Source organism: Otolemur garnettii, unplaced genomic scaffold (genome assembly GCF_000181295.1).
Source record: "Otolemur garnettii isolate 467f Iridium unplaced genomic scaffold, OtoGar3 scaffold00032, whole genome shotgun sequence".
In the NCBI taxonomy this organism is placed as follows: Eukaryota; Metazoa; Chordata; class Mammalia; order Primates; family Galagidae; genus Otolemur; species Otolemur garnettii.
In genome coordinates, this window is record NW_003852427.1 from 17,850,814 (window position 1) to 17,878,745 (window position 27,932).

Sequence of the window (27,932 nt, forward strand, 5' to 3'; positions counted from 1 at the left end):
AAGTTAAAGTGGAAGAATTGCTTGAGCCCAGGAGTTAAGGTTGGCCTGAGCACCCTATTGAGATCCCATCCTGAAAAACAAAACATTGAAGAGCTTTAAAAATATAAAATTAACATGCACAATATAAGTTTTTGTTTGTGAAGCACTTCTGCATATAGTTGTTATATGGTGTGTATTAGTTTTTAAGACATGTTAAGCATCCATTTGGCATTAATTTCACTAGGTGATTCACCGATTCCACTTCAGAAAGAGAAAAATCAGATTCTAGAATTTGATTTTATCATTACTTCCCATTTGTAAACCATTAAAAGAACATGGTTCTCTATTTCCTTTAACGACAAAGCACAAGCTTTATTGGGTATTACAGTAATTAGTGAATATATATGTATAGGGTCATGAAGAGTTCACACATAGAAGCCTGATGTATGTTAGAGTTTGTTGCAATAAATAAACAAATGAATAAATAAAGCAATCAAGCCGAGGGAAGGACTGAACTTAAGTTTAATGTGATGCTGGAACGTACAGGGCATGATGTTCTTCACTCATAGATAAGAGGTAAGCGTCTGTGTTATTTAACAGGGAGTATTTGTCCCTTAATGGAATTCCCTTCCATTAAGAAAGACAGTAAGAAGGAAACCCCTGTTGTTATGTGGCTTGGAAGATTGGTGAGAGCCTCGCAAAATCCATCACAGTGAGCTCGCTTAGAAAACGGGAGGCATTCTCATTATGTTTCTACATTTCTACATCAACAACAGGTTTCATAGAAAATAAATAACTCTTCTAGATGACATCATTAGGAACATGCACAGCTATCCATAGACGTTTCTTACTTACTAGGACCAGGTCTCACACTTCTATCTTACTAACTTTGAAAAACGCAATTGTTATCTCAGAGGAAGAGAGAGTGTCTGCACCTAAAATATCTTTAATATTATTAAATTTTTAATCATCTTTAACGTAAAAAGTTAAAATACAAATTAACAATGATGTTAGCTATATGTGGATAAAATAGAAGTATCCTAGAAGCAGAGGAGAACTAGACCTAACAATTTCAAACAAAAATACCAGAAGTAATTTGCTGATTGCTTGTTAAATATTAATATTGTCCACCTCAGTAGGGGACACTGCTTTCATTATCAGAGTCAACATTCATCATCGTCTGGGTAAATTTTAGCAGCATTCCACATTCCATTTCTCCATTAAATTCTGCTACATAATTTACATACAGGCCGTTCGTACCTATGGACGTGAGATCCACATGACAGAGCTTCTCGAGAAGTTAGACTTTTATATCCTGCCTGTCGTCAATATCGATGGCTACGTCTACACCTGGACGAAGGTACGTGAGCCAAAACCAAAAGGCCAATGAAATGAAAACCCATCACATTCTAGTGTATCTGTCCTAACAACATAATCCACTTTCAGAACCGAATGTGGAGAAAGACCCGCTCCACCAATGCCGGCTCAAGCTGCTACGGCACAGACCCCAACAGGAATTTTGATGCTGGGTGGTGCCGTGAGTATCTGGCTGACCATGTTGCATGTGTCAATTGAAAAACATAAGAGAAAAAAATAACACAAAGCACAACAGTGTCTAAGCAAGAAATGAGAAAACGAGAAAAGTTGTAAAGTTTTATATGTTAGAGGTCTAACTTTCTAAAAGCACAACGAACAGTTTCTTAATTCATTTGGCAAATATGTGCTGAGCACTCTGTGTGTTCTCTCTGTGCTAGAGGCTGAAAACGTTCAAACTGAATAAACTGACATGACCCAACTGCTCCTGGGAAGTAGAGTCTAGAGGGGGAGACAGCCATTAAGGAAATAATTATTTAAATAACGTTGTCATGCAATTGGGAATCATCACAGTAACATAGTAATAGAATTTTTTCATGGCTATAATTTTATCCCCTGCTTATTAAATGTAGCGTAATTTCTTACACTGTATGTGGATCTCAGTGTGTTCTCCTACACAGGGACGTAAGATGATTTCATGGGCAACTTTTTACCATGTTAGTTTGAAAACACACCAGCCTGTGACTAAATGTATACACACGATATACCACGTACATAACTGAGGGTGATTATGAGGACTCTTAGAAAAACAACTATTTTTTAACTCCCTAAAGTGAGAGTTTGAAATGTTCCCTGTGACAGCTTTAGTAGGTGATCCTTCCCATTAGCACCAACATCGGTTTTTCCAGAAACTGGAGCCTCTCATAGCCCCTGTTCTGACACTTACTGCGGGTCTGCTGCGGAGTCCGAAAAGGAGACCAAGGCGCTGGCTAACTTCATCCGTAACAACCTGTCTTCCATCAAGGCGTACCTGACCATCCACTCCTACTCCCAGATGCTGCTCTACCCCTACTCCTACGACTACAAACTCCCTGCCAACAACGTCGAGTTGGTAAGTAGCTACAGTAAGAGATAATGGCATTTCACCGTTGAGATTTCAACATGTCTAATCCTGAAAAAAAATTACAAGATGATTCCTAAAAGTTCATTTATTGATTTCTGATAGTAGAAGTAAAAAATGTATTACAAATATATAAGGAATCAATCTGGATTTGGCTGGATAAACTGGCTAAAAGAAATGTGATTTTGATGCAGGAAATGATTTCCCACATGTGATTTATTCACTGATCTTCAAAATGACAATAGTTCCATTTCCTCTGGCTTTGCTATAAAAATGACTCACACGATGACTTCAGTGCGTTTGGGATAATCAACAAAGTTCCTTGATCGCATATCTATTCTTTCTCAGAGTTGGTTTTGTCAGGTTGCCTTGAGCAGGATTTGACCCAGCCAGAGGATAGCAGATGTCATTAGGAATTTGCCGCATTTGGTTGATATCAGGTTTAGTTTTGAGATCTTAGAATTGCTCGTTTCACTGTTGGACCAGATGAAGCACAGAAGTAAATCAGTGAATGAATAGTGTCAGTGAGGCTTTATGAAACATAGTGAACAATGCAAAGAAATTTAAGAATCCCCGACATCAAAAAACTAGCAATCTTATTGAGCAATCAAGATATTATCATGTGAGCAGTTAAGTAATATGAGTTTTATAATAATTCACATTTACATCAATATGTACATTTTTTGAAAAAGCAGGTTTGAATTCTTCCAACACTATTTCTTTAATTTATGAAACATCTGGCTGCCAGAAGCTGGGACCAGTGACTTAAAAGAGAAAGCATATGATTTAAAGCATTTGAGTTACACCAGGGGAAATAAAGTATTACACTTAGACAATGACAGAGATATTTGGCATACCTTAGATGCATAAATCTAAAGACCCAATAATTTTTAAAACTGGAAATTGTTGTTTTGTACTTTCGGATTCCGTCTTTCAGAGACCAAGTAAAATATGTAATGCTGTAAACATTTTATGAAGACCAAAACAGAAAAACAGCCCAGTCTCCTAGAAAATTGGTAGCTAATAGTTGGCCAGGTTCTTTCTTAAAGAATAGCTAATACTGTGTATAAAATAGCTTCCCATTTTCCCAAATCCATAGTCAGAAAGAAAAAAGGGAGGGAGGAAAGAAGGGAGGAAGGGAGGGAGGGAGGGGAAGAAAACATCATTAGTTAGAAATATTAAACATTACAGTTTTTCAGCTTTGTTCAGTCTGTGTGTGTTCCTCCTGGGTGCTCCCCGTCCTCCTGTCCCACAGATGGGTGTGGTCAGCTCCCCATTTCTGGCCTAGATTTATGGCTACAAGAAGAAAGGAGGTGGGGACAGGTGGTTTGATTAATTCATGTGAATATATATTTTTTTCCTTTATTAAGTCATATACCCATAGATCATGAATACATTTATGTTTTTGTGGGTACAATGTGTTGACTTTTTAATACAATTTGGAATGGTTACATCAAACTAATCAATATAGCTTTCACCTAATTTACTTAATTTTTGTGTTAAGACATTTATGTTCTATACTTGGTAGATTTGACTTGTACCCTTACAGTATGCTCCATAGGTGTGGTCCCACTGTTACTCTCCACAGAACCTCCCTCCTCTCCTCCCATCCCCCTCTACTTCTCTCCTTCATCCTAGGCTGTAGTTGTGTGGATTTCTTTAAACCATACCACATCAGAAGAGAAAAAGTCAAAGTCATAAAAACTAAACATTGATGAGTTAATTATTAAAATTGCAAAACATTATGTAACAATAAATAACCAATACATATGTATAGAATATTTGCTCGAGGTCAACTAATCTTATGTATAAATACTAAACACAAATAGCAACAGAGAAGCTCAAACTGTTCTTTGGAATTGAGCTGATTCACAAAGGTTCTAGACATGGTCTTATTTGGGAAATAAATTTCAGCCTTTTTAATGAGGAGATAGATTTGTGGCCACTGGCAGCATGTGATAATGGCCCAGTACCTGGACTACTCAAAGTCTCCAAATTATCTCTTTGTATAAAATCAAGCTATTTTTTCCTCGGGAATCTCACGAATAATTTTTGCTACTTACTCTGGGTATTTTATCCAGGAAAAGACTCCAAGAATCAGACTTAACAGGTTTAGTGGGCCGATTCACATGTGCTTCAAGTGATATAAAAATATACAAACAGAATGTGAGCCAATGATCCTGTTCCCTAAATATCACTTCTTCACTGAAAATCACGGAAAGAGATATAATTGTAAAAGAGATAACTATTAGAAACCCTATGCTCCAAAATTAGTTTTAAGTTATAAAAGTTTAAAAGTTTTTGAAGTCGTTCTAAGTTAACCAAAAAAACAGAATGAATAGAAATCTTTGAAAGTCAAACATTCATAATCTATTCTCAAAAGAAAAAATACAAGCCACAAAATAATCTCATCTTGGATGCTTATTCTTTTACTCACAAAACTAATAAGTTCAAGGAAAATTGCACGTCACTTCTCATCTTCAATACAGCATAAGTTAGGTTACTAAAATGCAAAACTTAATTAGACTTACATCACACTCACCGACTTAAAAGTTACTTTAATTTCCAATAATTTTTTCCTATGACTAAAATTTTCCCAGTATCTTAAAAATGCCCCTGGTCAGTGGATGTTACTTACAGTGAATATTATTTGATTGATTGATCCATTCTGTGTTTCAATTTAGTTCAACACACCAAAGCAAATTTGACCTTTTGAGTAACTAGAGATCGCTTCAGCTTTTTCTTATCTTGTGTAATTTCAATGGACTAACTTTCAAAGCACATTTTGCTAGAACAAGCTCATTACCTACAGCGTAACTATAAATATATGTACATCCAAATGAGAACCTGAGTCTCTCAAAAAGAAAAATATTGAATTTTTCACGGTTTTTATCTGTAATGAGGATTTTGAGGAAAAAAATTAAGACTTGCTCTAGAAAAGTGAATTTTCCATCCAAATCAAGTGGCAGAGAAAGATGGCCTTTCTGCAAAAAATAAAAGACAGCAACAGATTAATAAAAGGAATTCTTGGCATCATACCACATTATTAATAACTCAAAATTTTCTTTAAAAAAGGCAATGAGGATTTTGCCTTATACAGAATTAAGCCAAGTCATTGATATATGTATATTTGATTTTTATTTCTCTTACGCTTATAACATTAAATTTGTAGCCAAAAAAAAATTTTTTCGAAGAAAATAAGACTAAACAAAAGGAAATTATTTTGTACTTACATTAGCATTTTCGGCCCCAATTTAGAACATACTATAAGCAGTATCCTTTGATAACTGAGTCATAATAAAAGTATACGTGGCTTCATTTCTGAAAGATCTTCTATGTAGATTTCCTGATAATTGCTCATATTTTGAGGCAAGGCAGAGATGATAATTTAAAAGAACAATGAAGTAAAAAAACAAGAAAATTATGTGGATTACAAAGAAAGCTACCAGAAAAGATATTGTCAGCAGAGCAGCAAATGTACAGGGAATAATCAGAATATCTTACACACATAATGCTTTTCAGTTTGCAGACTGCTTCTACCCATACTCTGTGTAGGTTATTTAAAGAGAAATATAGGTTCCCAAAGGCCTCGTAAAGGAGATAGTGAGGCCTGTTGGAGATAGTGAAGACACCACTATCTTCAAAGGAAATGTTAAAGCTCAGAAAAAGAATATAATTTATATTTCCAAAATTCTACAGTATGATGAAATATTGAATAGTTTTATGTCCTCATTGTCAGAGGAAGTAAAAGTGGGGGGACATTATGGAAAAGGCTCCCAACCTCGCCACGTCCCTGTACTCACTGGTCATGAAGAAGCTCCCAATTGCTCCACCTTGCCCTCACCAAGACGCTGATGCAGCCCTGTTCATAATAGCAATAATAATGATACCACTTCAAAATGCCAAGCAGAAAGCCAGAAAACTCCCCAACCAACCACGTATCTTGTGCCATTCCCGAGACTGACCAAATGAAAAGCAGAGTGCACTACAGAGGTGTCGAGCCCGGGCATCAGTCTTACACCACTTCTCTGCAGTAGAAGCACAGAATTTTATAGCTGGAAAAATCTTGGACGTCTGGTTCTATTTCCCATTTTCCAGCTGAAACAATGAGGTCTTGGCTAAGTCAACACTAGCAGTGGGAGTGACCCTGGGTCAACAACTACTGGCTCCGGAAGAATTTTTCAGGCTGTCCCAATTTCCAAAAACATGCCTGCCCACATTCTATGATGGTGCCCTACATAACTATTTTCCAGAACAGTCATCAGAAAAAGTCTTTAATCCCATGAAATACCTCACAATGACCTCTGCCCCTGGACTTTGCTAAGGAGTTACTCTGGCTAGCTGAGATGACTGACTTCTCAGGGCTCAGTCTTTGACATTCTTTTGAGGGATGTATAGAGAAAGATAACAGTAACCCTGAAAAATTATTAAATGTGATCAAAAGACAGAAATCTGCTTCTCCAGCCTAACATCTTTCTGTCCAGTGGCACTTCACTCACCGCCTCCTAATTGAAATTTTAGTTAATGAGCCACCGAGATAGATGTCCGCTGCTCACCTGTGCGTGTGCGTGTAAGCAAAGACCAGGATTAAAGATAAACATAAAGTCAGAGGGAAGAAATACTATGATTAGAAGGTGAACAATGGCAGGGTCATACACACACCCCTCACGGCTGTCACATGTCCCTGCCTAATAACAAGAGCAGCCAGGCCACAATACCATTGTCAGGCTATCAGCAGCCAAGATCAACAGGGCTTAAGGCATAAAACATCTGCGGTAGGAATTTTCGCAGTATGTCTAATCTCACTTAAAATGAAAATAATTTTAAAAGACAATAGTATCTTTTCTTTGATTAAAAAAATTAGTTGCTTATTCACTATCACATACTTTTTAAGCAATTTTTCAGCCTGATAAAATTTTCCTGTGGGCTGTGGTCAGTATGTGGCTTATCAAACAATCATCAGAAATTTCACTGAGTACCTACTAAGTGCACATTATAAATCACATTTCCTGCCATAGGATCTTACAGGAATAAGACCCAGATACCGAAAGTCATTCAAACAGAAGTACAGAATTAGGAGTTTCAATTACCGTGTTTCCCCCAAATAAGACACTGTCTTATATTTATCTTTTCTCAAGAAGACACACAAGGGCTCATTTTCAGGGGCTGTCTTCCTCTCCACATCGAAATGCATATCTGCATAGCCACACCCATCACTAGGTCTTATTATCGGGGTAGGGCTTATATTTAACAAATGCATAGAAATCCTGCTGGGGCTTATTTTTTTGGGTAGATCTTATTTTGGGGAAACATGGTATGTGCAGTAGTAGGAATTCGGGAGAGAGAGACCACAATTTGTGGTCTATCCAAATGAGGTTATAGAGAAGAGATGCAATTTGTTCTGTGCATTGAAGTCTGGGCAAGATTTGGGTAGTAGAGGAAGGAATAGGGCATTTTAGGCAAAATATGCAATGGTGAGATTGAAAACTGGAGTTGAGGAGGAAAGTAGAAGGGTTCGGCCTGTTTGGCGTGTTGTCATTAGGGAAGAGTGGGGGTGAGGTGCCATCAATAAGGTGACCAGATTATGTAGAGACTTGAATGTCAGAATGAATCCTATGTCACAACAGGACCTGGAGCCACTAAATGTCCTGGTAAATAGGAGTGCCAGATCTCATCCAAAACTGCCAGTTTAATTTAGATTTCAGATAAACAATAATTTTCACTTTCAGAGAGTCCCAAATATTCATGAGACAGATTTATACTGAAAAAGTATTTATTATTCATCTAAACTTTAAATTGAACTGAAAATCCTTTATTTATTATTTATCTAAAATTTAAATTTAACTGAGAATCCTGTACTTTTTTGCCCTATGTGGCAGCCCTGCTGGTAAAGGGATTTTTTTTTTTTTTTTTTAGAGACAGAGTCTCACTAAAGTGAGGCTGCCCTCAGTAGAGTGCTGTAGTGTCACAGCTCACAGCAACCTCCAGCTCTTGGGCTTAGGCAAGTCTCTTGCCTCAGCTTTCCAAGTAGCTTGGACTACATACACCCACCACAATGCCCGACTATTTTTTTGTTGCAGTTTGGCTGGTGCCGGGTTCAAACCCACCACCCTCAGTATATGGGGCCGGCGCCCTACTCACTGGTACACAGGCACCACCCAGGTAAAGGGATATTTTAGCAAGAGTGCCCCAGCAGAGATGCTCAGGGAGACACTAGCAATGTTACCCACAGAGGAAAGGGAGTTTGGAGCACCTTTAAACCAGCTGTCTTTCTTTTTAATTTTTTCCCTGAAATAAACTCTCATCTATCATAATTGCATCTTTTATCTGACTTTCCCTTTGACTAATCTCGCTCCCCCATTCCTTCCCCCAGAGGGCATTTGGCAACGCCTAGGAGACATTTTTTGGTTGTCAGAACTGTGGGAGTTGTACTGGCATGTGTGGGTGGAGGCCAGGAGATGGCGATAAGCACCCCAAAATGCACAGAACAGCTCCACCAACCCCAACAAAGAACTGTCCAGCCCAAAATGTCAGGGATGCCGAGGTTGAGCAACCTTGCTTTAGATAAAGATAAGAACAGAGTCACATTCCTGGCCAAGGGCTCCTGGCTCTCCCAGAATCTAATCCCCTCCTCGCAAACAGTTGACAATGTTTTCCAACTCTCAAGCACAAGACACCCCGCACGTCTCCATGACACAGTCTTTATTTTTAATGTTTATTTGGGAGAAACATTACTTCTACCAAAAACAAAACAAAACAATTCTCTGGACTTTGCAACAACTTCAGCTGACTCACACTTCACATCTCCCTTGAATTTCAACGAACTTAAAAAATATGTATGCAGATCGGCCAAAGAGAAAATTTGGTTTTCATCAGGGAAAGCATTCCCGCCCTCCCTGGGGGCTCTGTGGAAACAGGGGGGCCTCGCTCTCCTAAGCCACACGTCTTTCCTCACACCCGGCCTTTCCTTCATCTCAGGGCCTCCTTTTTCTCGGAAACATATTTGTTTTTTCAAGTCCCGAATGCTTTGTCCTCAGTGCCTACTTACACATCTTGTGGGGTTTCTCCTCTGGCACTGAAATCATAAAAGTTAAATTTCTCATTGGTCCCTTGGTGTCAGTTACACATTATCACAGAACCGAAGGAAGGAAGCTGCAGTTAAAGATCATCTTGATGCTCCCATTACCGCGAGGGTTCACCCACAGGGATGGTTAAGCTCAGGACCTCAAGTTAGAAACAAAGTTCGAAAGAAAATTTTCTTGGAATTGTTTTATACGCCATAGTCAGTGCAGAGCTTTTTTCCCCATGATAAGGGAGGGCTGGAAGAATAGCAGAGGCAGCCCCCCGGTCACCCTGTCACCCTGTCGTGATGCTGGCCGTGTGTGTGAGGTTGGAAGGAGGAATCTGTGCAAAGAGGAGCTTCTTTGCCATGTGTCACCTAGGAAGGCCGATCAGCAGAAAAGAACACCGTCTCCCTACTCATCTCCCCAGGCGCTTGGAGCCCAGAACCGGGCGAAGCACCACACCAGCTTATCCTCTGTCTGTTGGGCTGTGAGCTAGATGTGACATTTTAGACTCTCTTTGTCTTTTGCTCGAGGACCAAGGTCTCTTTTTAAGGAAACCGATGACAAAAGAGAACATGCAAAAGATGTAGTGGGAAATTCATATCTCGGGATTAATAATGGCTGAGCATGTTTGGCCTTGACCAAAAGCAGAGTTTTCTCTGAGGCCGATTTATATTTAGCTTTCTTCTGTTCTGTACAATTGGTAAAACCAGCTCCAGCAACCTTTCTTTTGAAGTATTGGAAGGCCACGAGGAGACGTGAAAAAGAGCACAGGACTGAAAGGAAGAAGAACCTAGCTCGAGTCAGCCACTGGCGGGGATGTGTGCCCTTGGCCAAGTTCTTTCATCCTTTCTGAGTTTTCATTCTTTTATCTGTAAAATGGGGATAAAAATATCTGGATCTTATCAAGAGCTCTTTTTAAAGTCTAAGGTTTTATGTAAATGTTAATTCTCACTTTCAATGCATTGAGAAATGATGTAAGACGTTTCTCAAATGGCAAGTTGTATAGAAAACAGTCGTGAATTGCAGTTTCAAGATGTGGCCCAAGCTCTCCTCTGTGTTTTTGCTTCTTGGGGCTTCCGTCATCTGTCTCAGTCTTTTTTTACAGAAATGTGCAGGGGAAAAGAGTTGCCACTCTAACATTTTAGCAAATGCAAGAATCACCTTTCTCCCTATCATTGCTGGTGGGGGTCAGTTGTCCAGCTTGATAGGAACGTTCCCACTGAGCCAGCTGCCCCACATGGCATTCCATTCTGCTAGAAACTCCTGTGTTGGTTGAAATGTGGACAGATAACGTTAGGAAGATAGATGAGTAACATTTGTGAAATCGTTTGACCTCTTCCAAAAAAAAAAAAAAATAAAGAGACCCACACTGATTCCAGGGATTATTTTTTAAAGATAATTGGAATCTAAAATATGTATTTTAGCTGATTAATGTCCATTCTGACTGTTTTTGTCTTTTGGCCTTGGAGGGGCTTAGAGGAAGGATTCACAGACTTTTTTAAAAATTAATGAAAGTAAGTAAAGCCACAGAAGATGTCACAGTGTAAAGGTAGCAACTTATCAACTATCACTGCGTGTGACCACTGCCCACCCCACAAGCATCCCCAAACTCTGCTCAGGCAGGTTTAGCTCAGCCCTGTGTGTCCCCCATCCAAATGTTGCCTCTGTATTGTGCAATGCTAAGCCCTTGCCTAGGACTCAGTCCACTAACCGTGTGCTATGCGCTGTACAGTCTGCTGAGGATAGGGATACGTATGGGAGGTGGGGAGGGAAGGGGACGCAAAAACAAGTAAGATGGCCAAACAGAAACCTCCAGCCATCATCCCTCTACACCTACATCAAATTCAACAACTATCCACCCAAGAAAGCCCCTTCAGAAGAAGCAGAAAAATCAGGAGAGTCATTAGACTACCTGGTTTTAACATTATATCAAGAAAAGAGGCACTGAAGAGAAGACAACCTTGCCTTGTCTGTGCCACCTCCTCCCCACCCCCACTACCCCGCAATGCTGCTGCGCCATAGGAAGGGAGAGAGAATCCATGTGCTCAGGGCAAGGAGAGTGAAGTGATCATGGGACTTTGCATTGAGACCCAGGACCATGGCACAGGACTGAATTCAGTGAATGGGCACAGAGGTAACACCTCAACTGGCCCAGCCAGAGAGAAATTCTCTTCCCTGAAACACATGAAACCCACTCCTACTAGCCCCACCTCTGGCTGATAAAAAGCAACCTGGGGCCTAGACTAAATCTGTAAGGCAGTTAAGCCACAACGGCTACAGTCCTTGGGCAATTCCTGCAGCTGTGCTGGCTCAGAGCCGGTGGACTTGGGGTGCACATGGCCCATTGAAACACAAGCAGTAGTGGCCAAGCCACTGGATATGTCACTTCCTGCCCACAACTCTAGCCAGCACAGTTCAGGGAGGCTTCTTTCAGTTGGGGAAAGGAAAGGAAAAAGTTCAAAGGATTGTTTTGCCACTTGGGTACCAGCTCAACCAAAATAAAGTACCAAGCAGGCTCCTGAAACCCTAAGTCTAGGCCTTAGTTCCTGGAAGGCATTGCTATACTCACCCTGGGCAGAAGGAAATACACAGACACGAAGTGGAGGACTCAGTCCTGACAGGATTCACCACCTGCTAAATTAAAAGCCCTTGGGCTTTCGGCAAACATCAGAGACAAAAGTCACTCTAGGCTTTGGGTGAGATCCAGCTGGCTTCAGGTGTGACATAGCACTGGTGACCACAAGGGAAGGGAGTGCCCACGTAAGTCCTCACACAACTCCAGCAGCCCAGCATAGAGAAGGAAAGAAGACAGTTAGAAACTCTGCCTGGTAATTCAAGGAATTCTCCCATGTCTTACCCCAGGCCAAGGACGCAGTGCCACCAGGACTCTACAAAAGTCACATCATTACTGGGTTTGAGGAACCCCCCAGTGCTGACACAGCTTCAATGGTCAAAAACCTAGATTATAACATTTAATACTTTTTGAATACCTGGAAAGGCTTCTCAGGAGGGACATGTTCAAACAAGGCCAGACAGTGAAGATTAAAATGAATACCTAACTCTTCAGTGCCCAGACACTGATGAACACCCACAGCATCAAGAACATCCAGGAAAACAGGACCTCAAGGAAAACAAAGTAAGTAAGACCCTAATGACCAATCCTAGAGAGACAGAGAATCTTTACCTCCCAGAAAATGAATTCAAAATAGCCTGAAGAAACTCAGTAAACTCTGGGACAATGCAGACAAGGAATTCCGAAGTCCATTAGAGAAATTTAACCAAGAGATTGAAATAATGGTTTTGAAAAAGCAGACATTCAGGGGCTTAAGAAATGAATTGGCAAACTGAGAATGCATCAGAGTCTCTCAAAAGCAGAAATGACCAGCAGAAGAAAGAATCAGTGAGCTTGAATACAAGCTATTTGGAAATACACAGTTAGAAGAGAAAAAAGAAAAAAACGGAAAGAAAAAAACCTACAAGATCCAGGAAATAGATCTGACAGGGCAAATCTAACAGTTATGGCCTTTAAAGAGGAAATAGAGAAAGGATCGGGGTAGAAAGTTTATTCAAAGAAATAATAACAGAGAACTTTCCAAACTTAGAGAAAGATATGAATACTTAGTACAAGAAGGTCATAGAACCAAGCAGATTTTACCCAAACAAGACTATTTCAAGGCATTTAATAATCAAGCTTCCAAAGGACACTGATAAAGAATCCTCAGGGAAGCAACCACAAAATAGCATGTAAAGCAACTGTGTCACATGTGGCATCAGATTTCCTAGCGGAAATCCTGTAGCTCAGGAGAGAGTGGCATGAGATATTCAAGGTGCTAAAGGAAAAAAGTCTTAGCCCTAGAATATTATATCCTGCAAAAAGATCCTTCAAATATAAAGAAGATATAAAGACTTTCCCAGACAAACAAAAAAAGCCAAGGGATGTCATAAACACCAGACACGTCCTTTAAGAAATGCTAAAAGAAGTTCTTCAATCCAAAGAAAAGTGTATTAATGGACAATAAGAAATCATCTGAAGGTGTCTAACAACCAGTAATGGTAAGTAGACAAATATAGATACTGCGTTGTTGTAATTGTGATGTAAAAACCATGTACAGTGTATCTTGAATAGGAAGACAAACCTATAAAAAATAACTATAACAGGTTTTTGATAGACACATAGATAGTATAATACCTTTTAATTCCATCCCCCACACCTCTTTTTAACTTTTTGCTATTTCCACCTATATGGTATAAAACTATCCATGTGTCTGTTATAGGTTTTTGATAGACACATAGATAATTTTATACCATATAGGTAGAAATACCAAGAAGTTAAAAAGTGCCATGGGGGGATGGAAGTAAAAGTATAATTTCTGTTGATTTCTTTCTCTTTGAGTGTTTATTCATTTGTTCATAAGTAGAGTTGTTATAGATTTAAATTAATTGATTACATAATGGTTTTTGCAAGCTTCATGGTCACCTCAAGTGAAAAAACCTACAACACATACACAAAAAATAAAAAGCAAGAAATTAAAACACATTACCAGAGAAAACCACTTTTAACAAAGAAACACAGGAAGGAAGGAAGGGAGTGAGGGAGGGAGATAAGACAATAAGTAATCAAATTATAGTATGGCAGTAGCAAGTTCTTACCTATTCAATAATAACATTGAATGTGAATAGACTAAACCATCCCATGAAAAGACATAGAGTGACTAAATGGCTAAAAAGAAAATAGCCAACTACATACTGTCTGCAAGAAATACACTTCACCTATAAAGATACACATAGATTGAAAATAAACAGATGGAAAAAGATATTCCATATAAATAGAAACCAAAAAGATCGGGGTAGTTACACTCTAACGGATAAAATAGATTTCAAGACAAAAACTATAGAAAGAGGGAAAGAAGGTCATAGTATAATGATAAAGGGGTCAGTTTGGCATGAGGATATAACAAGTCTAAGTACATATGCAGCCAACATCAGAACATCCAGACAGATAATAAAGGAAATATTATCAGAGATGAAGCAAGAGACATATCCCAACAGAATAATTTTTGGAAACCTTAATACTCCACTTTCAGCATTGGCCAGATCACCCAGATAGAAAATCAGCAACAACAACAACAACAAAATTGGACTTAATGTGCACAATAGACCAAATAGACTTAATAGATATTTACAGAGCATCTTATCTAACAGCTGAAGAATATATGTTTTTCTCCTCAGATCATGGATCATTCTTACATCATAGACCATAAATTAGGCCATAATACAAGTCAAAAAGTTCAAAAAGAGTTGAAATCATACCAAGTATTTTCTCTGAGTACAAAGGAATAAGCAATCAATAACCAGAGGAAGGTCGGAAATTATACAGACACATAGAAGTTGACGTGTTCCTAAATGACCAGGGAGTTATTGAAGAGATTAGCAAGGACATCAAAATTGTTCTCAAAACAAATGAAAATGAAAACACAACAAAGAAGAAACCCATAGGATACAGCAAAAAGAATAATAAGGAAAGTTTATAGTAATAAACATCTACATCAAAAAAAATAGAAAACCTTCAACTAAATAACCTAATGATGAATCTCAAAAAACTAAAAAGCAAGAGCAAAACAAATCCAAAATTAGCAGAAGAAAAAAAATAATTAAGAGCAGAACATAACTTAATTTGAAATGAAAACCTAGGGCTTGGTGCCTGTGGCTCAAGTGGCTAAGGTGCCAGCCACATACACCTAAGGTGGTGGGTTCAAATCCAGCCCAGGCCCACCAAACAACAATGACGGCTGCAACCAAAAAAAAATAGCTGGTCGTGGCAGGCGCCTGTGGTCCCAGCTACTCAGGAGGCAGAGGCAGGAGACTCGCTTGAGCCCAGGAGTTGGAGGTTGCTGTGAGCTTTGATGCAACAGCACTCTACCTAGGGGGATAGCTTGAGGCTCTGTCTCAAAAAAAAAAGAAAGAAATTAAAGCATAGATTAATGAAAAAACTGATCTTTTGAAAAGATAAATTGGCACACTTTTATCCAGAGTGAGATAAAATAAAGAACTCAAATAAATAAAATCAGAGATAAAAAAAGGAGATATTACAACTAATAACTGCCGAAATCCAAAGGATCTTTAGAGACCACTCTGAGCTACTAGATGACAATGAATTGAAAAACCCAGAAGAAAAAAAATTCCTAGACACAAACAACTTACCAAAATTAAACGAAAAGGAAATCTACAACCTGAACAATCCAATAACAACAAACAAGTGGTAGTAAAAAGTCTCCCATTAAAGAAAAGCCCAGGACCTGACGGTTTCACTGCTGAATTCTACCAAGCCCTGAAAGGAGAATTAATGCTACTCAAATTATTCCCCCAAAATCAAGAGGGATGAGATACTCCCAAACTCATTCTGAGAGTCCTGTATCAACGCTCATACCCAAACCAAAGACACACAAAAAAAGAAAACTACAAACCAATGTCTCAGACGAACACCAATGCAAAAATCCTCAACAAAACACTAGCAAACCAAATTCAACAAACCATCCTAAAAATTATTCATCATGACAAACTGGGATTCACCCCAGGGATGCAAGGACGGGCCAATGTATGCAAATCAATCCCTGTGAAATACCCTGTCAACAAAAAGGAAAGACAACAACTATATGTCATTTCAAGTGATGCTGAAAAAGCATTTGATAAAATGTAACATCCCTCATGACAAAAACTTTCAGGAACTGGGTATAGAAGGAAGTTACCTCAACATGCTAACAGCCATCGATGACAGACCCAGAGTATCGTGTTGAACTGAAGGAAACACGGAAAGCCTTTCCTCTAAACTCCGGAACAAGACAAGTATGCCTGCTCTCACTGTGGTGGTTCAATATAGCACACTAAGTTCTAGCTAGAGGAATGAGAAAAGAGAAAGATAAAAATGGCATCAAAATTGGGAACTTATCACTTTGCTGTGCTAACAAATATTATGAATTTTATCTAACTTGCTATATTTTTGCACCCATTAACCACCCTCACTTAATCCCCCTCTTCCCCACAGTCCTTCATAGCCCCTGGTTATCATCACTCTATGCTCTATGTCCATGAGCTCGATGGCTTTTAATAACTAGCACTTGAGTTCCAACTCAGCCACAGTAAAATAGTAAGTGCCTTTTTAGGTTAGCATCAATCTTAGATATTGCTTCAGCATCAAAGACAGAGAAACTGCTTCCAAAAGTTGCCAGTGAAGGCTTAGAAAGCACTTGGGTTTCCCTTCACATGCCCAGAGTGTGGTTTGGGGAAAGATAAATTGAATATCTGTGTGTGGCCCTAATGGTAGTTATGACTAAACTTATAAGTTGATAAGTCAAAAGAAATAACAAATCAAAAGTAGCCCCCTTTGCTTTGTCTGGAAACTGAATTTCCATTACACCAGTAAACATGTTCAGGGATCCGATGAGCAGCCATGAGGACAGATAGATAGATAGTGACAAGGACTAGTAACCATTCTCCAGTCTTCATAACTTTTCATGTTTGGAACTAATCTAGAAGAATCATGTTTCTACTGACTAAAGCTAATACTTCAAAGCTTAACGAAATAAAAGAAGTAAAGCCTGAAGAAGGAAGCCAGGGAAGGAAGAAGAGTCCTTTAGGGTCAGCGGTTCTGCCTTACAGAAAGGTAACTAACTTTGATGAAGGCCAAGTTAAAGAAATTGGAGAGCGACAGAAAGCATACCGTTTACCTGGGAAGAGAAGAACATCTGCAAAAGATGGATTCCGATCTATTCGGAATATGACGCAATGTTTGTACGTGGTTCTGATTTCAAATGAGCATAGGACAAATACCAAAGGGTTGAAAGAACATCTAGGTTTTGTCTCTTGGTTACAATAAGATGAAGCCGCAGGAGAAATCTAGTTAGATCACAGGAGTGCAGGGTTCATGAAGTGAGGGAAAGCAGGCCCTTGTTTTCCAGTTTGAAAATAAGGAAATCCCCAAACTCTGAGAAGAAGAAGTTAGTTCCAGGAAATTGACTGCAACATTTTGGTGGACCAAAACAGAAAATCATAACTTAAATGTTACAATCCTGTTTATATTGTCTAATTTGCCACTGAGTTAAAGGAGCATTAACATTTTGGAGCTGAAATCCCAGAAGTCTTTTGGTCATGCCTTCATCAATTTGACATGAGACTCTACTAAACTAGTTTAATATTAGAATAAAAAACTAAAAGAAATTGCTACTTTGTTAACCATCAGGTTATTCTGATTTCATCACCAGCCTCATAGCTTTCCAGGCATATGCAGACGTAGTAAATATAATGCCAAAGTATGAAATATAGCTGGTTTCACAACCAGAATGAATTGTCTAATTCTGCAGTAAACAGTTCATTTTTCAAATTTGTATTCCCCAGACAGCCAAGCCAGGTCTTGCTTTTCAAGTGTTTTATTTAAAAAACCAGCATGCCAGTGGAGTTTTACCAGGCAGAGTTGCCGGGTGCAGAGAGAGAGCCCTCCTCTAGCAGTTGGCTGTAGGGGATTACAGGGCAGTGGTGCTTATGAGACAGTGGCACTGCTTCTATGAAGAACAGTGTACTGGTAAGTTAATACTTAACTACTTTATTTATTCTGGAATTCAAATGAGCTGCCGATTCCTAAGCACTGCAATGCTGGCCCTGAACATTGTATGAATTATCTGGTCATTTGAATATGTGTGTGGTTTCTAATGCTTCTGCCCTGACTTATACAGTCTTATCATGACTTCTTCTCAGCTTTACACGTGTAACCTGCCACAATGCCAAGTGGTTTTTCTGGTTTTGTTTGGGTTGCGTGTGTGTGTGTGTGTGCGTGTGTGTGTGTGTGTGTGCCTGCAAAGCGGTAGACAGTCTCTCTGCACCACCGTAAAGACTTCTGTGCGTCCTGCTTCTCTCTGACATGCCCCAGAGACAAAACAGGTAGGTGCTCAGCGAGACGCTTGAGGAAGACGTCAGGGAAGACGTCCATTCACCAGAGCCATTTGGATCACATGACTAAACGTGCTGGGAAAACTGGAATGGGTTACGAAGAAGTATGAAATGCTAAACCAAATGGTGACATAAACATTTTAAATGTCTTAAAAATAATGTAAAGAGAGTTTCTTGGTTGGCAGTGTGTGCTTTGATTTAATTCCCTACTTACTACTGGTTCTCTTGCAGAACACCATAGCTAAAACTGCTGTGAAGGAGCTCGCCTCGCTGCACGGCACCAAGTACACCTACGGCCCAGGAGCTACAACAATCTGTGAGTCTTGGCTTAAGGACCGGGCAACGAAACCGCATGTCTAAAAAGCCAACCAATGGTTCTTCCCAGCGTCTTTCTTTTCTAATCATTTAGAGCACGTGGCTTTTGCCCTACAGTGAATTTTTATGAAATATGTCATTAGTTTTCGTTCTATAAAAGGAGGAAAAGATCCTTTTCAACTCAGGAAAATATTTGCTCTCAGCAAGCATCTATTAAACATCTACTGTGTGCCAGGCTCTGACGAAGTGCTAAGAAAAAAAGGAGGGCGATAAGAGCAGTCTTCCAAGAGCCCGCTGTAGGGAAGAAGGAAAAGTAGATGGTCTATTATAATACAGGTCCTCAGAGCTGTGACAGTGGGATGCACCAGGAAAGAGCAGAACCAGCGACCAACTAACCCACCCCCAATATCAGGAATAACTTCCCAAGGGGATCGCGCCGTGCTCTAGCTGGGAGGACAATTGCTGGAGGAAACTTGAGAGGGAGTGATTTCCTGGCTAGACAGACAGCAGGGACGAGGGCTACTTGAGGCACAGGCCCTCTTCGGGGTGTGGATGGCAGCCCCTCTGACCACCAAGTGACAAGTCACACAGCAGGACTGCGGGAGGGGCTGGAGCCCAGAGCAGCGGATGTTGCCATTTTCATTTCTCAGGAAGGCACATTCCACAAGACCCAGTTTCAATTTTACTCTTATTTTCCTTTGCCTTCAAATTAGTTCCTTCTGTCCAAGGTCTCTGAAAGGAATAGAAGTACACACAAGACAAAAGGGCTCAGTCCTGTAGCCAAGTGGCTGCCAGTTCAACTGGAGAGGCCCCAATCCTGAGTAGTTGGGCTTTTAAAGCTTTGTGTAGAATACAGTTTTCTGTATTTTCATCATTTTTTTAACTTCCCTAAATCAGATGGGTTATATTTTCTTCGTAAGGGATTTCTTATAGAAACAACTCACTCACCTGTTTATACATTATAAACTTCCTGTAGTTTTTATTCAGACTAATTCCTGTTCCCTTATGTCACGGAAGCCCTTGGAGGAGACGGGCCCCCCAATGTTTCTCCTTTGTCCTGGCATGTCCAGATTTGAGCCCACAGCCTGCTATTCAGTTGGGCTATATAGTTGTTGACTGAATAAATAGATAAATGATTAAACACATGAATATATATTCTATGTGTTAGTAACAATGTAATTGTTATTAAATGAATTAATAACTGAATGAATGCCTAATCTATGTCAGGCCCTATGTTAGACATTGAAAATACATAAATAATGGTATAGTCCTGCCCTCAAGCTTTTCCAATTTCATCATTCAATATAGTTTCCTTCTTTTTTGAGACAGCATCTCTCTCTGATGCCAGGGCTAGAGTGCAGTGGTGTGATCATAGCTCACTGCGATATCAAATGCCTGGGCTCAAGCAGTCCTCCCGCTCCAGCCTCCAAGCTGAGACTGCAGGTCTTAGCCACTACACCCAGCTAACTACTTTATATTTTGTAGAGATGGGGTCTCTCTATATAGCCCAGACTGGGTTCAAACTCCTAGCTTCACGAGATCCTCTTGCCTTGGCCTGTGAAAGTGCTAGAATTATGGGTGTGAGCCACCACCTGGCCCATTCAGTGTAATTTCAACATTTATCACCATTTATCATTTACTTCTCCTTATTTTCCTGGAAGATACACTTGTACTATTGAGTATAGTTTAGCATAGTATACAAGCATGCTGAGAATCTATACTACAAATTACATACTTTCTGAAGTATTAAACAACTCGCACAAAGCAGGTGTAGTGGTAAAGTAGAATGAATATTTTGAAACAGCCCCCATATCCCTTATGATCTAGTTTACTAGAAAATTGGCCTACCCATAATATTTTGCACAGTAAAAACATCTGCAAATATAAAAAGAAATTGGCAATTCCTTAAAGCTCCTTTCTAGATTTAAAAACTTTTCTTCCTTTGCTATTTGCATATTTCAGATCCTGCTGCTGGGGGCTCCGATGACTGGGCTTATGACCAGGGAATCAAATATTCCTTCACCTTTGAGCTCCGAGATAATGGCAGATACGGCTTTGTCCTCCCTGAGTCCCAGATCCGGGCAACCTGTGAGGAGACGCTGCTGGCCATCAAGTACATTGCCAGCTACGTTCTGGAACATCTGTACTAGTCGAGAAAGCTCAGAGCCTGATCTAAGAAGGCTACTTTTCATTTATTTTCTATCTTGAATTCTTATTTTTGTCTTCCTAGATGTTTTATAGATCCAAATCTTTCTTTTAATCTTCTGGGTCTATTAAGCTAAGTGAATCTCAACATAGTGATGGTAATAAAAGTGTATCATTGTAACTGAAAAACTCAACAGATTGTCTCCTTTGGGGGGGAAAGTGGTGTGAATGAACAACTAAGCCAGGTGACGATGTGGTCAGCCAGGTAGGAGTTCACAGCCTTGGAGTGCCGGCCAACACTGGCAGGGTGCAGATCTAGATGCACAAGTCATAATGGGAACCTTGTGAATAAAAAGAAATATTAAAGGGAATTTAGGACTGTAAACCCTGGTACAGATGAAAAGACACCATCTTGGTCTAGCTTTCCTCTCCGCTCACTGAACTTACTCTACGAGCTGGCTAGTAGGTGCCAAGCACTTTGCTAAGCAAATGAACACAGATCAGTGAAAAAGAAAAAGAACACTTCTTCCCTCAGTTGGGGTTATAGGCCATTCAGGAATACAGATATTAAACACATAATTAGGCCACTAGTAAATAATTTGATAATTAGTGATTTAATTTACATTAAGCAAGTAAGTGCTGGACACACTCTATAAAAAGAGCCAAAGGAAAGTCCACCTACCTGTGGGGGGGGGAGGCTCTTTTGGAAGTGCTATAACCTAAGAAATGAGTCACAATTAGCTAGACAAGGAAGCACCCCTTCCAGGTCTGGGACCATTCAGAAGGTATTAAAAAAAAAGCCAATGAGGGTGGAACTTAGATAGTTGAGAGGGGGGAACTTGTGTAGGGGTGGGGAGCAAGGTGGGAGCTATAACATGCAGAGCTTAGAGGTCACGCTTAAAGCTCAGAACACGGGGGTCTAAGAACAATGAGAAGCCATTGAAATATTAAATTGTAAATGACATGACTGGAATGCTTTTTAAACACTCAGCTGGAGTGTGGAAGCAGATCGGAAGTGACAAGTGAGGATGCCAGGGACACTGGCTGCACCGGTTAAGCTGAAGAAAGCGGCAAAAATCATGCCATGACTGGTACATCACACGTGACTTGATGTTTTCTAGGATTAGAACTGAACATGCCAATGTTGGGAAGTATTGTGCCAAGTTCAAATTTTAAAATAGACTAATACGTATTTAGGTTATAATGTGGAGGCATCGCTTGCTTTAAAATCGTAGAACAAAATATTAAATGTGGATTCAAGGAAAATGGGATTCCATATTGAGCAAAATGTGTTAAGATATCTATACCTATGTTCTAATTGTAAACAGAATCCTTTGAATGCACAAAGTTTGTGCGAAAATTGTTAAGCCAAAGAATGATTAATTGCATTATTTGCCCACTAGATGGCAGCAGTAGAGACGCTACAATTTGTCAAGCAATCCTCAAAGTAATTTAGTAATACATCATTTAAACAGAGGGGCCTTGAAGAGCAAAAATTAAATTTTCATGAATTCTTCAGTATGATAATAATAAATTAGATGTAATTTACCTAAATTATCTTTTTCCTACTCTGTTTAAGGTATATTCATGTTGAGAATTAGAGGGTTAATGATAGTTTCAACCATAGTTACTACCAAGTGAAGTTCTCTTGCCAGAGGTGTACCATCCAATTCCCATCCCACAGACTACCCACTCACCCTGACTCTGGTTGGTAACATCGACCTCTTATTAAGCGATTCTGTGGCCCAAAGTAAGAAAGTCATGTGAGTAAACCGTAAATAACTATTCAAAGTCTCTAAATTGAGTGCTTAGTTAGCCATGTATGTGGGGTTTTTTATAAGAAATAGGAAAGAAAATAGTCTCATTTGAAATCCCATGTATCTGAGAGCTAATAGCTAGCTGGCTAGGAGTTCCACTTGCCAGAGTTAAACCAAGAAAAAAGAAAGAAGTCTGCTTTAGTCCTTCCAAATGCAATAGTGTCTGGTGCCCTCCTGCCAGATGACTAGAGACTGTTGTGAATCCCCCAGCCCCACTTTCACATTGAGATCCAAGGACAGGCTCTGAGACCTTTATTCAGTTGCAAGCTCTCATCTGCCCAAAGCAACAATTAGCCAAAAGAATAGAAGTGACCCCACAAATCTTTCTTTCTCAAGTGGCATAGTTAAAGAATAGAAAAATAGTTTTTCTGCCTATATTATGAAATTCCTACATATCCAGAATCATATGCTATGTGTTTAAATGCTTTTGCAATGAATTGGTCAAACAGAATTTCTAGGAGGAAGAGAAGGAAGAACCTTTACCAATAAACAAATTAATTTGTGGGACCAAAAGGCTTTAGAAAGCCTTTTCAGTCATCTCATTGAGCCAGGTGAAGGTCACTCCCCTTCTGCCAGGTCTGACGCTGCCTGAATCACATACCCACATATTTTTCCAGAAATGCCACCTTTGCTACAACTATTGAAGGCAAATTTCTCTGCAGCATTTGCAGGGTAGTTTTGTTTCAATGTTAAGAGTCCAACAAATATGACTAAAAAGAACATTTTTCAACATACTCTTTATGAGATATGTAAATGTATTTGAGAAGTTTTTTGGAATGGATTGAAAGATGGAGAATTATTTGAAAGATTCTATTAAATCACAGGAGCACTTTCATTTCCATTTCCTAAGACATTCCTTTCATAGTGATGATATTTAAATATATGTATATGTTTTATAGTTTAAAACATAAACTGATATTTTAAATCATGGCTAGATATATACTACTACAAAAATGCTAGGAGTGAAAAACTGCAGAAAATGGACAATCATTGCAGTCAACTTAACTCTGAAACATCACATAGTCTTACGTAGTTAATCCCCAAATCATAGAGTGTCACTCTCTGAGTAACAACTACTCATTCTTCTCTATACATATTCCAAGAGCTTTTATAAATCTTGATGCAGTAATAGAAGGTTACACTAAACTATGCCTGCCAAGAAATAACACCCCTTCTGAGAAAAAGCTCAAGAATATACTTGAAATCCATTTATTGTACTTTTCCTCAGAGGCGAAATAGATTGGAAAGAAGGGAGAATCTTATATGTATCACATTTTTATTTCCTATTTCAGAAACAGAGAATTGTTGGTGTGCAATAGATATTTAGCCAAAGTTGTATTTTTATTTATCATCAGTCTTATCCTGAGAGATACCCTTGTCCTCAAAACATTTACCTAGATCCTTAAACAAAGTGGGGGGGGTCCTTCCTACTTCACCTGAAAAACAGACATAGAACCTTTTACTACATGGGGCTCTCTTGTGACACATAAAAAACTGGAATGATACAGAGAACATGAACATGGCCCCTGAGCAAGTATGACATGAAAATTCCTGAAGCTTCCATATTTTGACACAAAAGAATAGAAAACTATGAACAAAGATGCAAAAATACTCAATAAAATAATTGAAAACAAAGATCAACAGCACATCAAAAATTAATAATAATAATCTAGCAGAATCCAGTAAGCTTTATCCCAGGGATGCAAGGATGATTCAACATACATAAATCAATAAATGTGATTCAACATATAAACAAAATCAGGGGAAAAAGACCTTATGATTATCTCAGTGGATGTAGAAAAGGCATTTGACAATATCCAGCTCCCTTTTATGATTAAAAAAAAAAGTCTCAACAAACTAGGCATAGAAGGAACACATCTCAAAATTATAAAAGCCATATATGACAAACCCACACCCAACATCATACTGAATGGGGAGAAGTTGCAACATTCCCCCTAAGAACTGGAACAAGGCAAGGATGTCCATTGCCACCACTTCTATGTAACACAGTGCTGGAAGTCCTAGCCAGGGCAATCAGGCAAGAGAAGACTATTAAGCATAACCAAATTGGGAAAGAAGAAGTCAAACTATCACTCTTCACTGATGACATGATCCTGCATCCAGAAAAATCTCAAAAAATCTTCCAAGACTCTCCTGGAATTGATAAATAAATTCAGCAAAGTCTCAGGATACAAAGTCAACGTATATAATTCAGTAGCATGTCTATATATCAACAACAGTCAAATCAAAAGTCAAATTAAAAAACTCAATACTATTCACAATAGCCACAAAGAAAACAAACTAATTAGTAATATACCTCACTAAGGAGATGAAATATCTCTACAAGGAGAACTATGAAACTGAGAAAGAAATTGCAAAGGATGCAAACAAATAGAAAAACATATCATGCTCACAAACGTACAGAATCAACATTGTTAAAATGCCCATACTACCCAAAGTCATTTACAAATACAATGCAATTCCCATCAAATTACCAAAGACACATCACACAGACCTAGGGAAAATAATTCTACACTTCATTTGGAACTAGAAAATAGCCCAAGTAGACAAAGCAAGATTGAGCAAAAAGAACAAATCTGGAGGCATCACACTACCAGGCTTCAAACTATATGACAAGGCTATAGGAAGCAAAACAGCCTAGCATTGGTAGAAAAATAGAGACACAGATCAGTAAAACAGGCCAGAGAGTCTATATGTAAAACTATCTATTGACAATGAACTGATCTTTGACAAAGCAGACAGCAACCTACATTGAGGAAAAGAAGCCCTATTCAATAAATGGTGCTGAGAGAATTGGATAGCCACGTGTGGAAGAATGAAACTCTGCCTCTCACCACTAAAAAAATTAATTCAAAATGGATACAAGACTTAGCTCTAAGGCATGCAACCATAACAATTCTAGAGGAAATTTTTATCTAGATATTTGGCCTTAGGCAGAAGAATTTTACAGCAGCAACAAAAGTAAACAAATGGAATTTAATTAAACTAAAAAGGTTCTGCACAGCCACAGAAATAATCAACAGAGCAAATAGATGACCTACAGAGTGGGAGAAAATATTCATAAGCTTCACATCTGATAGAGGGCTAATAACCAGAATTTACAAAGAACACAAACAAATCAGCAAGAAAGAAAAGGAACCCTATTAACAAGTGGGCAAAAGATGAACAAGCTTCTCAAAGGAAGAAACACAAACAAACATAAGAAAAAATGCTCAACATCATTAATCATAAGGGAAGTGAAAATCAAAACTGCAATGAAATATCACCTCACCCCAGTTAGGATGATTTTCATTAAAAAGTCCAAGAACAATAATAAATGCTGGTGTGAGTGCAGAGAGAAAGGAATGCTTATACGCTATTGGAGGGTCTGCAAGTTAGTACCATCTCCATGTAAGACAGTACGGAGAGTCCTGAATGGATTAAAAGTAGACCCTTCATTTGATCCAGCAGTCCCACCACTGTATATCTACCCAAAGGAAAAGAAGACTTTTCATCAAGAAGATGCCTGCACCTGTATATTTATTGCAGTACAATTCACAAATGTAAAGATGTGGAATCAACCCAAATGCTCATCAATTCATGAGCAGATTAAGAAAATATGGTATATGTATACCATGGAATACTATTCAGCCATGCAAAAGATGAAATAATAGATGGAAAATACCTTTCTGTACAATCTATATTGAACTAGAGACCATTACCCTAAGTGAAGTAGCAAAAACATAAAAAAACAAATACCACCTGTAGTCATTATTAAATTGGAACTAACCAATGAGCACAGAGGGAAGGAAATCTCAGCAGAAATTAACCAGGGAGGCAGGGAGATGATGGGAGGGAAATAAACCAACCTAACGGGTAACATGAAAATTATTACTGATGGCGCACTTATACCTGGGACTCAAAGATTATAAAACCAATCCACGTAACCCAAAACATTTATATCCCCTTAATATTTTGAAATTTAAAAATCAATTAAACAAACAAAACCATTCATGCAGAAAAAAGTCAAGAAAACAGATCACAGTGCCAGAATTAAAAGGGATTTCTATGTTTCTTCTTTCAACTTTCCCATATTTTGAAAAATTATTTTCAATAGGCATCTATGACTTTTAGAATCAGAAAATAAAAACTTCAGGAAAAGCAAGGCTACTTATATAACACAGAAAAAGAATTATTAAAGTAGTTCACATTAAAACTAATACAAAGAGACATTTCATCCTTCAAGCTTGCAGCCACCACCTTCATCTACCATGTGACATATGATGATATTCATCAGTTCTGCAGCCTGGCAGTGGCCAACTGTAAGTCTCTGATTACAGAACCTGATGATTTTATCAGCTGCCCAGGGGGAATGGGCACGATTTTTAGAGCCTGCCAAGTACCAAGCTCCTTCCATGTGCTACCTCACTGACGCTCACAGCCACTTGTTAGAGTCACATCAGCACTCCATTTTGCAAATGAGGAAACCAAGGTCCAGAAGAACTAGGCAGCCTGCTCAAGGTCACTCTGAAATTACATCTGTCTAAACCCAAAGTCAAGCTCTTGCTGCTCCCTTGTACCCTGGTCAAAAGCACCTTTAGTCAAAAGCAATGGAGCGAGCATTTGCTTTGGGAGTTTCTAGTTCTGATGAATTTGCCCAATGTCAAGAATATGATAGCACTTGTAAAAGCCTCCTCTTCCTTACCTTCAAGGTTGGGGCAGAGGGCTCCATTTGAAGGAATAAAAGAAGGTCTCAAGTTATACCACAAACCTATCAGATTGAGAAAATGGAGTTGTCTCTACTGTGTATAGAACAGGGGCATTTCCCAAACGAAATTATTTTGATAATAAAAGTATACAACCATAACTCTGAGAAGTTTTAATATACTTGGCGATGTGAAGAGGTAGTTTTTAAAAAGAAATTCTAATAAATTATCTGATTCATAAATTCACTCACTCTTTTAAGTTACCTATAGTTCTGGGTAAAGCTATTATTCTCCCAAATAATCTGTAATTAACTGAATTTAGTTCAAGACTAAAGATCCCCTAGACACTGTGTAAAATGGTCTATACAGGCAGCTTTCATTCAAAAAGCTTCATTTTAATTTTCAAAAAGCATGTATTTGTCACCCACAGATTCCAGGCTCCGAAGATAGTGTGCAGTGAATAAACCTTGCAACATCTTTTCCTGCCTTCAAGGAGTCCTTAAGTTGTATTAGGAATAGGGATTACTCT

The 27,932-nt window shown here is 38.9% G+C and overlaps 1 protein-coding gene and 1 pseudogene across 1 annotated transcript in view; both read left to right on the forward strand.

Moving 5' to 3' along the window:
• Positions 1–21,057, forward strand: part of CPB1 (carboxypeptidase B1) — a 40,502-nt gene extending 19,445 nt beyond the window's left edge. Inside the window, exons 7-11 of the mRNA XM_003789469.2 lie at positions 1,229–1,339; positions 1,426–1,516; positions 2,202–2,404; positions 18,652–18,736; positions 20,698–21,057. Of these exons, the coding sequence (XP_003789517.1) occupies positions 1,229–1,339; positions 1,426–1,516; positions 2,202–2,404; positions 18,652–18,736; positions 20,698–20,885 (678 nt within the window). The 3' untranslated portion in view covers positions 20,886–21,057. The remainder of the gene's footprint in view (positions 1–1,228; positions 1,340–1,425; positions 1,517–2,201; positions 2,405–18,651; positions 18,737–20,697) is intronic.
• Positions 21,058–24,167: 3,110 nt separating this feature from the next.
• LOC111725189 lies at positions 24,168–24,268 on the forward strand (annotated as a pseudogene).
• Positions 24,269–27,932: the final 3,664 nt, after the last annotated feature.